The 16,727-nt window shown below is 49.0% G+C and overlaps 1 protein-coding gene across 4 annotated transcripts in view; it reads right to left on the bottom strand.

The window, feature by feature from the left end:
* Nucleotides 1-2,782: 2,782 nt before the first annotated feature.
* LOC8026921 (protein PALS1) overlaps nt 2,783-16,727 on the bottom strand; it is a 43,949-nt gene continuing 30,004 nt past the window's right edge. For 2 of the 4 annotated variants that reach the window (XM_042288677.1, XM_042288679.1), the window contains 7 exons: nt 15,723-15,904; nt 14,943-15,130; nt 11,178-11,242; nt 9,616-9,699; nt 5,185-5,352; nt 4,185-4,387; nt 2,783-3,384 (listed from right to left, as the gene is read on the bottom strand). In XM_042288677.1, coding sequence (XP_042144611.1) covers nt 3,061-3,384; nt 4,185-4,387; nt 5,185-5,352; nt 9,616-9,699; nt 11,178-11,242; nt 14,943-15,130; nt 15,723-15,904 — 1,214 coding nt within the window. In that variant the 3' untranslated portion in view covers nt 2,783-3,060. The remainder of the gene's footprint in view (nt 3,385-4,184; nt 4,388-5,184; nt 5,353-9,615; nt 9,700-11,177; nt 11,243-14,942; nt 15,131-15,722; nt 15,905-16,727) is intronic. The other 2 variants (XM_042288678.1, XM_042288680.1) reach the window with 1 other exon arrangement.

Raw genomic sequence — 16,727 nt, 5'->3', positions numbered from 1 at the left:
GTCGCTGCCATATCAGCCATTTTCATTGCCAGCGAATGGTGCAGCCGGCTTTCGCTTCGCTTTATCTCGCTCTAATGACAATGAGTGGTGAGCTCTCCTCAATTTAAAAATTGTCTTCCGATTCGGGCCGTTCCTAAGCCTAAAGAGGTGCGGTAACTGTCGACGTGGCAATGTCTCGCTACTCTAAGTGGATTTCGGTCACGGCACGTTACCTGGAGTTTAAAAATTAATCTTCCAAGTCGCTCCAGCTCAGATCTAAGTAAAGCAGCTGCTCAGAGTATGCCTGCTCGCGATCGTCTCAATTACGGCAGGGTTGAATGCTTAAATTTTTGGCGACAGACGCTCAAAGTGGCACACAAACGCCAAAATCGGACCAAGAATAAGCGCCAAATTAGAGCACTACGGATTGGATTGCATTGGTTGAAAACAACTAAATAGTTATACTGATTTTAGATTGTCTTGTTTTAGCCGGGTTGATTTGGTTTTGCCTTAACCCTTATTTATGAACAAAACGTTCTTGCCAACCGCACATGCTTTACAGTATTTAATATATATATTTTTTTTTTTAAATATGTCTTAACCGCAATAGCGCTGCATTGGTAAAAACCCATTCTATAAGCCGGCGGCACCAACATTTTTGTGCGAGGGTCCCACTGATTTCTGAGGGGCACCCAAACGTTCGGTCGCCCCTATTCTACAACTCTCCAATGTCAAAAGTAAAAGGGAGTAGGGGGAAAGTTTTTGTTGAGAACCTGGTAAGCTGTATTCCAATGGAACCCGCAACACAAATTTACCTCATCGTCGCAGACAAGAACTTCCCACATCCTCTCCTCTAACCCGTCCCCCCCCCTCTTCCAAATACTTTACTAGAAACTACATCTTACTGAACAAAATTCCAATGGCCTCGAAGCCAACAGCTTTTTGCATACCGTAAAATCCCGTAAGGATGCCCCCTCCCAAAACATCGCCCACCCCCCGATTCCAGTTAGACGTCAAGCAATGTCCGACCGGAATCTCACATCATTCCGGTACGTCCGAGAAGCGACTTCATAGCAGGTTCCTGCGTTTTTGTCTGCAATTTGCATGCGTGATATCGGCTCTCGGAACACGCGAGTTGTTCCCGCGTGTTTATTGTATCGTGAAATGCGAATCTGCTGCGTTCGCAATTTGCGGTATCCGTTCCAGAGTTCTCAGCGGATTCCCGTGTTTTTGTTCGCAATCTATGCTCGCGATATTGATTCTTAGCTGCAACACACGAGTTGTTCCCACGTATATATAGCATCGTGAAATGCGATTCTGTTGCGTTCACGATCTGCGATAGTATTTGTTTCCGTGACATGCGAGTTTGCAGCGTATTCCCGTGTTTTCGTCCGCGATCTGCTTGCGTGATATAGGTTTCCGTTGCAGGCAAGATTGTAGTGGGTTCCCACGTCTTTATTGCACCATGAAACTTCAATCTACTGCGTCCGCGATCGGCAGTATTCATTCCCAGGAAATGCAAGCTCTCTGCATTTTTCTGCGAGTCCTTCGCACCATGAAATGCGAATCTGCTGCGTCGGCCACTTGCGGTATACTTTCCCGTGACACAGGAGTTTTGTAGCGAATTCCCGCATATTTATAGCGTCGTGAAACGCGAATTCGCCGTGTCTGCGAGTTCCCGCGTCACGTGGTTTGTAGCAGGTGCCCCGGTGCTTATCATTAATTTTTGATAAAGTTTTGCTGTGGCATCCCCAAAGATAGCCGACCCCATGTTTTTCCCAATCTATCTCTTCATTTGGGGTGGGCGTCCTTACGGGATTTTACGGTAGTTAGAATGGCTGGACACACGCAACCTCAGAGTTTTCCCCTCTGGACTGGGAGTAAAGCCCTCTATACTGAAAGCACAGCTATTGATTGATCCCCCCAACACACTCTCGCCCTCTAGAAAATTTTTCCTGTCCAAAGTTCCCTGTGCCACTACCACAGGTTGGTCAAGCGTCCTTCCACCACCTTAAAGGGGCACTGACACATCAAAATCATATTTTTTTTTATTATCCGAAAAGATTGAAAACGATGCCGGGACATTACCCTCAAAATTTGAAATTTGGGAATTCAGTATTCGTGAAGTAAAAAAACAATTTCCAAATGCCGAATTCGAAGTTCCCGCGCGATCGGCGCCGGTGCCTTGACGTCAAAAATTGCGGAGACCTGAGAGTCCCCTTTCTTTCACCACTCCCTGCTGTTGCCATGGCGACCCAAAGCGAGGAGGAAAGGAGCGAGCGGCAGCGTTCCGGCGGACCGGTTTTGAGCGGTGTCGCCTGTTTTCCGTTGGAGGATACAAATCCAGGAGACGGCACCACAACGAACTTCCGATTTTTGGTATTTCAAAAAGAAGGGCCGTACTGCGTTCGCAATTGCGATAAAAAACATGTTTTAGAATTGCCGTAATTAAATGTTATAGAGATGTCGCCTACAAAGCTTCTAAATTTCATGATTCTTGACCTCACCGATCAAAAGAAGCGAGGAGGCGAGAGGCGGGAAAATCAAACGCCAAAAATAAAAAGGCGCGCGCGCGCGCGGGAAAATTTTTTTTTCGCGATGCGGTTTTTTTTGCGTGTCTATGACTGCAACTTGCATCGTTTTACACAATAAAAATAAATACCACCTTTGGGGTGTCAGTGCCCCTTTAACTTCTTTCCTTTTTCTCTCACCCCCCTCCCCCACACACACACAAAACCGTCAAACACGCAAATGATAACGCGCGATTGCGTCAACGCAACGCGAAAGGAAAGAGACAACCTCATCAGCAAGTCTGGCAGTAGTATTATAAACTCTCTAGTTGGCTTTTTTTTTCTTTCTATATAGTACATAAAAAAAGGGGGGAGCTTCCTCCTAAAAGCCGCCCCCGGTTAGGCCTCGGAACGAGCGACGGCTGCGCCGCGACGGGAGGTGGCAAGAGACCGCGGTCGACGTCCCGTCTTCGGCGGCGTCCGCGCAGCACGCTCTCGAGGCTCGGTCCACAAACACGCACGCACAGAAAGAACTATGTCTGGGAAGCGGCGACGACGGACGGATCCTGCCCTAGGATCCTGCGGTGGCGGGCGGTGCAGTGTCCTGATTGGTCAGCCAGGCACTGGGGACCCACTGGGGCTCCCTCTCCAAGATGGCCACTTCCTTGAGCAGCTCGCTGTACGCTCGGTCCAGGTCCGAGTTGACGATGACCATGTCGAAATAGTGTCCGTAGCTGTCTTCCATCTGGCGCGCCCGCTCGATGGTCTCGCGCAGCTCGTCCTCGCGCACTGGGACGCCCTGGCGCATCCGGTGCTGGCGGAGTTTCTCCAGGGATGGCGGCGCCACGAACACCACATAGGGCTTCAGGTCGGAGTGCTTCAGCATCTTGAGAGACTGCGCACGTCGGATAACGAAACCCTGTAGCAACCACAGTTTGCCAACAACCGGAACGATAACCCTTTCTACTGCCGTGCTCGTTTGAGACACTGACGGTCGTCAACGATGCGAGATGCGTGCTCATGTGCTCGCAAGACTCCCGAAGTGTTATCGAAAGCAGAAAGATTGTGCTGAAGGCAGAGCTTCAGGCACATTCTTAACAGGTATCTTACTAGTTTTCTTCTGTTCTCAGCCGTGTTACTAAGTAGTCTCCCTAAAATTACAGAGGAATGGATGGATGCATACAGCTAAACCCTTCAGGCTAGTTCACAGGTTTGGGTATGCTAGAGTGCATTGCATTTCCTTGCGACAGCTAACGAGAGAACACACTAGCACACTGGTGCCGTCTATCCGGGTCCAGGTAGCCCTGGAACTGCGTAGAACTAGACTGATGGCACTGCGGTATTTGCGAGATTGAATCTATGCGCTATATATGAGAACTGGCATTGTTAACCCTGGAGAGGGGGGAAACGGGGACAAGACAACACGTGTCCCGTCCCCCTGTTTCCCCATTCTCTCTCTCTCCCCTTTGCTAAGCTGCGAAGGGAACCTAGTCGGGCCAAGGTAAGAAGCGGAGAGGATATAGAAAAGGAGGCCAGAAGGTGGCAGTGCGTTCTATCGTCGTAAGTTGTCATGACGGAAGGCTACTCGCTCGAGCATGCTCGAACGAGAGTGCCCGAACCTGCTTCTCGAATCGAGCGGCAACTTGCAGCGCCCGGCCGGCGCGTTGCGCGCCGGGGGGGGGGGGGGCCACCCACCTGCGGGTGCAGGTTGAGCACGCAGACCTTTCCCGACCCGACGACGCTGCGGATAGCGCCAAGGCTGGTGCCGTAATAGTTGCGCTCGTACTCCCCGTGCTCCACAAACTTGCCGGCCAGGATGTCCGCCTCGAACTGGGGCCGGCTGATGAAGTGGTAGTCCAGCCCGTCCAGCTCGGAGTCCTTGCGGGGACGGCTCGTGTCTGCAAACATTTTGACTTGTTTGTTTTTTATTTATTTTAATTTATTACCTTTTCTAATTTATCTTATAAAAAAGTTGCCGTTGCACGTATGAACAGTGCAACGGCAACTTTAAAGCAAAAGCGTTGCAAAAAAGCAAAGTAAAAAGAAAAGGTACAGTAAATTTGTATAACAGTTATTACGGCTCGTTACAACAGTAAAAGTGAATTGTGCTTCTTCTAAAACTGTTATTGTCAACAATTTCGGACTCGGGTGGGGGAAGTCGACTCTAATTGGTTGCGGCAAAGCGTGGATCAGAGGAGAGCAGAGATTAGGTCTCTCGCCCCTGGTGCACTGTGGTAGCCGAGTACCAGCACTTTGCAGCCAATGAAATTACGGCATTGGGCGATACGAACGCCGAAGAACGAATTGCGAAGATAATACTAGTGTTGCGCGAATGTTCTAATAACACGCTATTCGATATCCGCTTCGAGGTGAGCTGCGATGTTTGTACTTTTCGAAGTGTTGCTTGTGGCGGGCGAGCCTGTGCTGAGTGCGCTTCTCACCGAGCACCTGTGGGCTGCGGGGAAGCAAAACCCGCAGTTTGCGGGCTCTGATTCTCTGCAGTGCACGGGTGCTTGGTGAGGAGCGCACTTGACGGGGCCTTGCAATGCTGCGAGAGCACATAGTTTCACGTTCCACGTCGTTCGCACGTGCTGGCGCAGAGCCTCGGAGCACTGCGGAAGCTACGCCGGGCTCGGCGACATGGCAGAAAGCGGTAGACTCTGAGTATGGGGTCGGTGTTGGGGGTAATACTGACGTGGCACTGCGGCTGCGAATCTTTCCGTGTCCTCCATGAGCTTCTGCCGCAGTTCGTGCCGACCGATGTTGGAGGGTCCCACGAGTACCACGGGGCGCTTGCAATTGGGCCGCGGGTAGAAGAGCGACACCTCCTCGTACGTCGGCACGGGCTCCCCGGTTTCCGGCTCTGCGCACAAAGGGAACAAACACTGCGCTCGCCAAAAAGTTGTACTCACAAACGCGGCCAAACTGCCGCGACCTTTGAATGGTTCGCGCATCACCTAGGGTAATGCGCTTGCATGTCGCGGCCTTCCACAATACCTAGCTTAGCGGCCTCGAAGCACAAGCGAGAAGTGCTATGCATTGCCCAAGCCCGGTGTGAGCCCGAGAAAAAGGCTGAATACAAATCCAAACTTGGCCCGGGAAAAAAAAAGAGTCTCAACGTACACCTAAGCATTTTTTACTAGTGAATGTGAAAGCATGCAAAGCCGCTCGTCCGCTCCCTTATTTCGTCCGCCGCATACTTTTCGTCGTCGGTCAGCGTGCATGCTCTTCTTGGCGCACTGTCTTAGGGTGCTCCGTGTTAACGCCGCGCTGACTATAGTTCATCGATATGCTCCCCCGAAGGGGGAGCAGAGTTGCGCATTTGTTTTCCCCGCGCCGCCACGCCGCTACTTGCCGAGATCCATCACGTGAGGAGCAAAGCATCCGGTGGCGTGCAAGAAAGCCACCTTTACGGTCGCTCCGCCGACGTTTCTCGCGCCCCGGCGTATGTTCCCCTGCTTTCGCCCACCTTCTCCTCCTCTGCTGTTTTCCGTGCGCGGCGCCGCTATTCGCCAAATTTAGTCACGTGAGGAGCAAAGCATCCAGTGCATGCGGGAAAGCCGCCGCTACGGCCACTCGTTGAGGCTGAATGCGCAACTCTGCTACCGTAGGTAGCTATATACAGGAACTCTAGCGCTGACGGACACGCAGCGCCGTGAGGTGAGCAGTCGCTGAAACTGATGCGCAGCAGCCAATGGTTGCCTCGTCGACGCGTGCCGGCCAATGGTTGCCTCGTCGACGCAGGCCAGCCAATGCTACCGAAGCCGAAAATCAATCAGCTTTACTCCGCTCCTTTGGGATCAAGAAATTTTGGTGCCGTTGGCTAGCTTTTCGTGTGGTTTCACAGCTGGGAGCTGGCTTCACTTGGAGAAAGGATTTAAGGTGCCGTTTGGTGCGGCTCGCTTCATGAGAGAACTAATGCTTTTGCATTAAAAATATGCGTGGCCTAAATCGTTCAGGGCCCCAAGCTTCGACTACTATTCGGTATAATGTACAGTCTCCGGCGATATGAAAGACCCACTGGGAGCGCGTGGCCGAGGCAGTGGCTGGTGGGGGCGCTCCGGGCAATTCTATTCTGCTTCGAGGGGAGAACGCTCACTCAGGGCTCAGCACAAACTGATAAGCGCGCGCTTTAGCTGAGCCCCGAGTGAGCGTCCTCCCCTCGAAGCAGAACGGAACTGCCCGGAGCGCTCGCAGCGCCCCCGCCAGCCACCGCCTCGGCCACGCGCTCCCAGTGGGTCTTTCATATCGCCGGAGACTGTACATGCAAGAGTTCTCATCGTCGCGTATATCGTGCATAGATTTAGAGCAGAGATGTTCAAACTTTTCTATTTTTTTTTGCCTCTTGATGGGAAGTGAAGGAGCCACTCACAGACTTGGGATTAATGCAGTGAAGCAATGCAGAAGCCTAGAGGCCTTGTAGACAATATAAGGCACATGCAGGCTTAGACCTGCTAAAACAGTACTAGAGCTTAAAGGGGCACCCAAATTCTTTTTGTAGAAGCTTGTTTTTGATGTTCTAATAAATAGCACAGTTCTAGATGGTAAGATGTTCTAATAAACTCACAGCAATAAAACTACACAGGCCCCATCTTCTCACATGGGGGGCATCCTCAAGTCCCCACCACCACTATAAAATCTGACCAATGAAAATAGTTAATCGCGTGGAGATTACAAATGTTACCATTATTGCTTTTTGTAGACTTGTGCATTTCATTATGACATAAACGTTAAATCTTTTGGCACAGGACATGTAATACAGCAATTATTGTTTGAAGGATGGGTGGAGGGATGCGGCTGAACTCTTTGAATAGGGCAGCAACTTGTGCCACCTAGCCAGTGTTTCTTGGACCAGACACCAGTGTGCGCTAGGGTTCCTCGATATGCTCCCCCGAAGGGGGAGCAGAGTTGCGCATTTGTTTTCCCTGCGCCGCCACGTCGCTGAGATCCATCACGTGAGGAGCAAAGCATCCAGCGCCGTGCAAGAAAGCCACCTCTAGGGTCGCTCCTCCGACGTTGCTCGCGCCCCGGCGTATGTTCCCCTGCTTTCGCCCTCCTTATCCTCCTCTCCGGTTTTCCATGCGCGACGGCGCATGCAGCTACGCTATTCGCCAAATTTAGTCATGTGAGGAGCAAAGCATCCAGGACCTGCAGGCAAGCCGGCGCTACTACCACCCGCCGAGGCTGAATGCGCAACTCTGCTACCATATACAGGAACTCTAGAGTACGCCGTCCGACAACGCCCCCTGGTGTCCGCTCCAAGGTGCAAAAAAAGGGGCGTGTTGCTATCTTTTTTTTTATAGACCGACATGCGGAGCGGCTCTGTTTACCAACACGGCCGGAAGGCCGCGCATGCGCGGTAGCTATGTGGGCAAAAGCAACCCGGCCCTCCGTGTTTTCGCCATTGCGTTGTGTGGCGTGCGCTCGCTGGTGACGTTGTAGGGACGCTTCTAGCTTTATTTGTGCGTCGTATTTCCTGGCAACGTATGTCGCAGGTTATGCCCGACTATTTGAGCCCGCTACCCGAGCCTGAACGGCGGTGGTATCGAAACAAACTCTGCGTGGACGGCGTTGCCTACGAGGATCCGTCCGCCGTAAACAAGGCCTGCTGGACTTCCGACGTGAGGTTGCTGCCACTGAAGTCGACGGCTCACGTCGTCGTTTATTTAGTTTTTTCGCCAAGCCAGTTCACGGCCGACACGGAGCAGGCGTACAAGTCTCTCGAGGCCTACGACTACTTCGAGTCGGTTTCCGCACTGCCGGCGGGATCAGCAGACTGTGGGTCTGCGGAAGTGTATTTATTAATTAAATAAATACACACAGCGTCTTCAAGTTAAGGTATGCTATTTTTTCTACTCTCATGACCACAAGGCGTGACAAGCAGTAACGCTTTGTCCGTTCTGCAGTCTTGGCGGTAACACGTTACAAGCAACGACGTTACCAGGAACGCGTTACTTTTTTCAGTAACGTAGTAACCTACTCGTTACTTTTTCGACACAGTAACGGGTAACATACTTACGTTACTGTTTCAAGTAATGTAGTTACGTTACTCGTTACTACAATTACACGTCAAGTTTTTCCGTGTTTTTAGGCGTCATGCCATGTTTTTCTTTGCGTTTTTTCTCGTGAGTATTTAGGTGAAACCGTAAAAAGAAATGAAGTAATTATGTTCTGTTTCTGCATGAACATAATGTTGTTTGATATATGAGCTTATGCATACCTCTATCGCCAAACCGTAAAACGCGTAAATCATAATTTAAAAAGTAACGCAGAAGTAACGTGCGTTACTTTTTATCGGTAGCGGTAACGCATTCCTTTTATTTTTAGGCAACGTAGCTCAGTAACATGTACCTTTGATTTGCAAGTAACGAGTAACGTATTTCGTTACTTTTTATTGGTAACGCCTACAACACTGCCGTCCTGTCGCCGATCCCCTTCTGCTTGGTAGCACGGGCGTAGCGAGCCTCCGACGAGCGCTTGGCCGGTGCTCTGTGCGCGAACACCGTGGGAACAAAATCCGGGTGGTCTCGATCAGAGAACGGGATCTCTGTACATAAGCAAGCCCCGGGACAGAGATTGAAATGGAAGCCGCGCTTGCCTCCAAGAAAGTGCTTGCCGCACAAACGCGCGAGGCGACCATAATTTTCGATCCACGGATATTATAATTTATACACCTTCTATGCCTTTCAGAGTCTGCCGGGAACCAGTAGAAGCTCACTCCGCTACTTTTCTTGTACATTTCGGCGAGATTAACGGCAGCACAGCTTCGCGGCATGCTGAAATACTATGACGCCCATGCGAAACGTGCGCTCTTTTGCCCACACCCCCCGGCTCCGGCGCGATCGCAGCGCCGCCGCAGCGCCGTGACGTCAATCCCGCGTGTCGGTCTATATGATTTTTAATAGGGAAATTGGCTGCTCATGAGTGTGATTCTGGGTTTTATAGGATGCTTAGAGTCCATAGGTTGAGTCACTGCCACAAATAGACAATCTCGGAATCCACTCCACTTTGCTTTGGGGGAAATTTTTAAACTCGGAAACCTGCAAGGGTGCTCCGGGGAACCCAAGGGTAGAGGAAAGGGACACACAGACGAGACCGAACTGAAAGCCAGTGCCACGAGACGCACCTTCACCGGTGATGAGCCCCGGTGTCCCACTGGTCTTTTTCTTTTTCTTCTTGTGATGTTTCTTGGCACAGAGAAACTTGGCTGCTGCAAACAAACCATAATATACAGAATAAGCATATTGTTATAACAGACCTTGATAGGTTTTGGCCAGGCAACTTTTCAGTTCTTGCCTGGCCATCGTGTACTAAGTAATCAAATTACATTATTCTGGAGACCCCACTGTCATGCGATGCCTTCGGGAAATTTGAGGATAACCAATGAAGTGAAAATCAAAATAAAAGTCAAATTCAACCGAGTTTAACATTCACGAACAGTAGACATCTTGATGATGGTGCATAATGTTTGTGAAAAGAACAAACTGAAACAATAAAGTGTGCCGAATAAAACCTTGTAAAAAAAGAATATTTGCACGATGTAAAAAAAAGTCCTACAAAGTCGCAGCAAACAGGAGAATGACATCGAGGAAAGAAAGGCAGCACAAACTCATAAACATCTGCGAGATGCACACAACAATACACCACATGCTTGGGGTTAGGTAATCAGCGTCAATCAATTAATTTTTACAAGTCTCATACAGTTAAACTGTTTTATACATAAAAAATACTTTGATACGAAAAAAATATATTTGCTACGGTAATATGCCAAAAGATAACATAGTGAGGTATTTAGCGCACAAAGTGAAAAGAAAACAGTGCCGCCCTTTTCAGTCTTGTTCTTTCTATTCTTTCTATTTTGTGCGCTAAATATACCTAAAAATGTGTTAGATTACCGCTAGTCTGAATGTCAACCTTACTTCTTGATACGTCAGGGTCTCAAGTACTGGTGCCAGAATAACAAGCTCACCACAACCTCATCGTAAAAGTTGAGGCAAGCGTTGAGGCGCCTGGGAACAGGCGCCACACAGATATGAATGCGGTAATAATGCCAATCTGACAGAGAAAACGAAAACATCCTAGAAATGTTCTATTGCACAGTTGCAATGAGTAAAACATCGCTGTATGAAGAAAAGCCGCGGTAAGACCGGAATGCTGGCACCGGCATCTAAGGTGCTGATACAGTATAATTGATTTCTTACATGCGTTAGTTAGCATTTATCGCTCTGGGGCATGCAGTCGTCTGTCGTTTGGACAATCGTGGTTAGGACCGGACTGGTTTCGTGAGGTGATGCACGCTTCCCAGCCGCGCTCTTTCGCCCTGTTCATTCGCTCGTTACATCCACTTTTCAACGACGGGCCGCGGGAGCGGGAGAGGAGTAGATTGAACGTACGTGGTGGTGACATGACGTACACAACAACGAAAGACTGAGGCGCAGCGACGACGCCGTTTGCGCGAAACTGCTGACAACCGGAAGGAAAGACTGGCTCTCCAAACACAACAGTATGCAGACCGTTGCGAGTTTAGAATTGCCATCCTTCACTGAATCGGAACCCACACGCTAAATGCCAACACATTTCGCAGAGTATCAGTGTAGCGACAACGGCTATTTCGGCATCATGTTTTTTTTCTTTTCTTTTTTTTTTTGTAAATAGAGTTTAAAATTGTACAAAACAACCGTCACTCACCTCGCTTCGTTTTTTCCTTTGTGGCTGCATCTCCACCAGCAAGCGCTTGTTTCATGGCTTCGCGCCTGCAAGACAATGAATCAGTGGCAGGTTAAGACATCGGTCATAAGGTCAAATGTAACAAGAAGACAAGCTCCAGAAAACAATTAAAGCTGAAAGATGGCAGATTGCAAGAAGACAAGCTCCAGAAAACAATTAAAGCTGAAAGATGGCAGATTGATACAGTTGAACCTCGATGTAACGAAGTCGGTAAAATTCGCAATTTACTTCGTTACATTGAAATTTCGCTAAATCGAAATTTGGCTAGCATGCGGAAAAAAAATTCCGAAACATTTTACGGGTATGAAAACTTACCGAAAATGACATTTATTTAGGGGCAAAGTAGTCCGCGAGTTTTGCTTGTGCCTTGTCCGACAGTAGCAGCGGCGTCATACGGCGTTCGAGCGCCCAGAGCGCTTGCACGGCATCTTGCTGCCCATGCGACGCCGTGTACCTCCTCAGTACGTCCATTGCGTCGAGCACTTCCCGAGTGCTCGTGATCTCGGCAGTTTCTTCAGGATGGCGTCCAAAACGTTTGCTTTCTCATCCAAAGAAAGAACTTTACGTTTCCTTATGGCAGCAAGCACGTAAGTGAACCGCCCGGTTAAAAAATAAAGCTGTTTGGTTTAGGCGGTGCCAATGTTTCCAACCTACACAGCACTCTTGACCGCACAGTTTACTTGCCCCCTTGCGCCCACAGACGATAATCGGTCTTTTCGGTCTTCTCCTAGATGGCACTGCCCGTGCGGTCGCGCGGTCGCGCCATCACGTTGCTCCCCCGCTGAAGTTGGCTCCCGCGCTACCCGCGGTACAGTGGACTATGATGATCAGTGAATGTCAGTGGTGATGCTGTTATGCCGTGTTAATTTTTTGTTCGGCATTTTCTGGCCAGCCTCGCGGAATCCGCTTTGCCGCATGCCTCGCCGGCGCTACCGGCGCCGCATCCTCGGGCAGCCTAGGAACGTTGGAAGGCCTGTCCCCGTGAAGTAACCTATCAAGCGCTCGCGTTTGCGCATAATTTTTTTTTTTTTAACCACAATTTTTTTCCGAAGTTGTTTTTTAGAGTTGATTTATTTATTGCCTTCTATGGCAATGGCGCTTCGTTATATTGAAATAGCAGCAAAATAGACTTCGTTATATAGGGACTAAAAATACATGGGGTCTATGGGCAAGAAATTATGAAAAATAAAATACTTCGTTAAATCGAGGATTTCGTTACATTGAAGTTCGTTATATCGAGGTTCGACTGTACCACATCTACGCTAGTAAAACATCTGCCTTCCTGCAGAACACCCATACAACCAATCGTCGTGTTCCACATAAGAAACAATGCAAAGGACGACGTCCAGAACATGATTTTCCGTAAAAAAGACTCGAGGTACGCCTAAGCACGTAAGTTGTGAATGTGAAAGCATGCATGTGGTTCTTCTGCTCCCTTATTTCGTCTGCGGCATATTTGCGTCGATGGCCGAGCGCACGCTGTCCTCGTCGCTCTGATCTTGGATGCTTCGTGTTACTGGAGTGCTGGCGGTGCGGACAGGCAGCGTCTTGGGGTAGCAGTCGTTTAAACAGACGTGCAGTGGCCAATAAGAGCCTCGTTCCAAGAAACTAAGACGTGCGCCAGCCAATGGGATTGAAGCCGAAATCTATTAGAATTCGGCTTCACTCCACTCCTTTGGGATAGGGGAAACTAGGTGTCGTTTGGCTAGGCTTTTCGTGTGGCTTCAAAGCTGGGAGCCACGAGATCGCGGCTTCAGTTGGAGAAAGGAGTTTAGGTGCTGTTTGGCACGGCTTCAAAACTGATGACGCTGGCTCGCCCCATGGGACAGTTAATGCTTTAGCATTAAAAAGTTCACGTGAGGATGTTACCTGTACCGTAAAGAGGTATTCACACGAAGAAGAAATCCCTCCCCTTGCTCACTCGGATGCGCATCATGCGGATTACCGGCGGTGGCATCAGAATCGCCTACGGTAATTTTCTGTGGCTTGCGCTGTTGCGCATGTCGTCCGAGGCACCCGAAGAGGAGTCTTCCATATTCATCAACTCCATCGTGGAACCGCTCCTTACAGTACAACTGGTTTTCAATTTCACATTCTTTTGTGTAGCATCCACCCAATCAAAAAGTATATTTGTTTTTAGCAGGAAGCAGCTCGTCGTCTTCTGCATCTAAGAGCGCTGCTGCCGTGGTCGCCTATCGGCGTTTCACGTACGCCTCCATTTTTCTACTTTCGTCAACGCGCACGGATCCCTGTTGTCGAGAATACGACCGCGTCTGATAACAATGACATCCCTCTCGGCTCCCCGCCGTTTGTGTGAATGCTGGAGTTGGGGAGGGAGTCCCGCTGGTTCTGCCGATCACCGACGTCATGCACAACCCTTCCCAAAAAGCATCCCCCGTGTGAATGCTCCCTAAAACACTGGCATCTTCCTGCCAATTGCAATAATTGGCTATGCACGTCGCTCATGATTAGGGTTCCCTGTTTCAGGTGTTTATTTCTCCTAAAATTATTATTTATTTAGATTTGGTGTTTTTTTGTTTAAATTTTTGGTGCCGGACAAGAAATCGGCATTTGCTGGGTTTTATATCCAAAAGAACTAGGCACAGGATTGCCCAATTTCCAATGGACATGGGCGCAGGGGCGGATTCAAAAGGGAGGGAGGGGGCGACCACCCTTTCCTAAGCTCCCCAAGGTCAACTTTGTTTTATTAAAATAATTGATATACACCAGCCAAAAGTTTAGATTTTGGTGACACAGCAAATATTGAGTCAACAAAATAGATCTGGGCAATGTTTCGATCGTAATGTCATATCTCAGCAGACAGACCCCCCCCCCCCCCCCGTACGCCAGCCGAATGCCTACCACCCCTCCCTGGCCTGACCCATAAATACGCCCCCCCATGGGCGTGACCCAATACTTGAAAAATGTCCATGTACCAAACAAAAAAAGAAAAAAAAAAAGCTCCCCAATCCTTCTGGTCTCCGAAAAAAAGCAGCAGTTTTGCAGACAGTTACGTGCAGCAGTGTTCGAAGTAAATACAAAATAAAATTGTGATTCGAGGTGTTTTTCCCAAGAAGCTTGGGTTTTTCTCATTGAAGGACAGCTCTAATTCAGAGTTTTGGCACTCCATAGAAATGGCCCATTCAGTAAAAAAAAGGTTGATTCTAGAGAACTTGCTTATTCCACAGAAATTGCCCATTGCAAAGAAATGGCCTATTTCAGAACAAACTTACTACATATATAGAACCATGGATGTATTTAGGGGCCTAACCGCTCATTCACACTGGAAGAAGATCCGCGTTCGCAAAGTGGTTGCGAATGTGGTTGTATAAAGATCCAGTGCAATTGCACGCGCACTCAATGACATCAAGCACACATGCAATTGTACTGGATCTTTATACAACCGCGTTCGCAACTACTTTGCGAACGCGGATCCGCTTCCAGTGTGAATGAGCGGTAAAGGAGGCTTGAGGAAGGGGAGAGAGCCTGAGGTTTATACCTTGCATCATTATTGCGTAATGCACGGTATAGATCCCAGAGTAGCGGTGGTAGTGCACTGGCCATCTCTTTTAGAGCAGAAACCAGCATCGCTGCACCTCAAAAGGCAGGCCAACCTCACGCCATCTAAACGCAAACAACAAATTTAATCTGGGTCAACCCAAAAAAGAGAGGGATGGAGGGAGGGAGGCAGGAGGGGAGGGGGAGAGGCACAAAGAGTCCACTCACTGCTGCTGGAAGGACTTGGAAGGGATGAGCCCCGCCAGAGTCTGGTCCTCCTCGCCCTGGCGGTAGGCCTGCCACCAGTTAGGGTCGTCCCGGTTGATGACATGCAGGACGTCCCCCTTCTGGAATGGGATGCCCAGCTCCCGGCACGGGATGTACGGGTCCTCCTCAGGCTCGTAGTCAAAGTGGGCCTAAGAGCAGAGGGACCGGTTAACTGTCGGAGTGGCCGGCACTTGCATTTCACTTACTCCAGCTACGGGGCCCAGCTGGCAAAAATATAAGCATGCCTCGATCACGTCCGCTAAACTCCAAACACACGGCATGTGTTGAGGATAAGCTGGGTGCATGCTGTGTCTGTTTGCAAACTTGCACGACATCGCTGTGTCACATGACATGGTGTAACGCGACATCAGCGCATCGTGTGATGTCACGTGTCGTCGGCGTGCCATGCGACACCCTGACATCAAGGTCACGTAAGCAATGTAGCCCCACAGGGGCCATACTACTTTTACGACCTTAACCTGCACGTCAATTAAGAGTAACGGTCAAGTGTCGCTTTTCTAACGAAACCCAGCCCTATAGCCCAATCTGCTTTAAAACATTTAAGAGGCCTATGTCCCTTATGGTGAAGTATGGCAAATAAACCCCGCAAAATACATAAAGCACGACATTTCTCGTCGTGTCTGATAAGCACAACGTAACTCAACTTTGAACACAACCGGCCCCAGGAGTCTCTCCCAATCGAGTCGGCCGAGATGCCCGGAGAAGAGGCGCGCCACCCACCTTGACGTGAATCATGCCCGTGTCCGTGCTTCGGGGGGCAATGACCTCGTGGCCGCAGGGCACGATGAGAAAGGTGAGGGTGCCCGTCATGGTGGCCAGCAGGTCGCACACCTCGTTCACCGACTTGCCCCTCATCCCGATGCCGTTCACCTCCAGCACTTCGTCCCCCTCGTGCAACAACCCTGGTGGGGGAGGGGTCAAACTTTGTTCAGACACTATGTCCTCCCACGACGGCCGGTTTCGACAAGGAGGGGCATTGAACCGGCGTGAAGTCACATAAGCACCACTGCGCGATGCACGTTTAGGGGAGCTCCAGCGAAATTTTTAGAGTCTTTGATTTGATAGTCATTGGTGGTACAATGCATCATCTGAACTAAACCCCCTAAATAAAATTCCTAATAAATCTTTTTTTTTTTTTTTTCACAGTTTTTAAATTTGGTTTGAGAGGAGGCTGTATTGGCAGCACCAAAAACATGACATCAAATGTTGTAATATGGGGCAGTAGACCTTGTTCCAGGCGGGTTACAAGAAGTTTGATAGTGTGAAATACCTATACGCTAAAAAAGCTTGCACCAGAAAAAAAAAAAAGGAAAAAGATTACACAAATTTTTTTAGAGATAAATCTCGCACATTTATAGACGAGTTTCCGAAATCATTCTTTGGAAGTAAAATTGAAATAAATTACACTGTTTACATCACACCAGTGACCAGAGCAGATACGCGTTTCAACGATGGTAAAATGACAGGTGAGGTTCACGCATCTAATAATACATTTAAGTTTACTTTTTTTTTTCCAGGACAATAACTGCATAGAATCATTATCAAAGATTACTGTTGAGAGTTCAAATGTAGAAACAACATTCATTGCACATTTGGGAATTGCAGCCTTGTGAAAATATTTTGTTACTTATGAACTTTATCCTTGCTAGGCAATGTATTACTTTTATGCCACGTTCTATTGCTGTTCCTAATGCTTTTCTTGTCTTTTATCCTGTTCACTCCTGC

Source organism: Ixodes scapularis, unplaced genomic scaffold (assembly GCF_016920785.2).
Source record: "Ixodes scapularis isolate PalLabHiFi unplaced genomic scaffold, ASM1692078v2 PGA_scaffold10__122_contigs__length_95168666, whole genome shotgun sequence".
Taxonomy (NCBI): Eukaryota; Metazoa; Arthropoda; class Arachnida; order Ixodida; family Ixodidae; genus Ixodes; species Ixodes scapularis.
The sequence above is the reverse complement of the archived record's forward strand: the minus strand, read 5'-3'. Positions and strand labels throughout refer to the sequence as shown.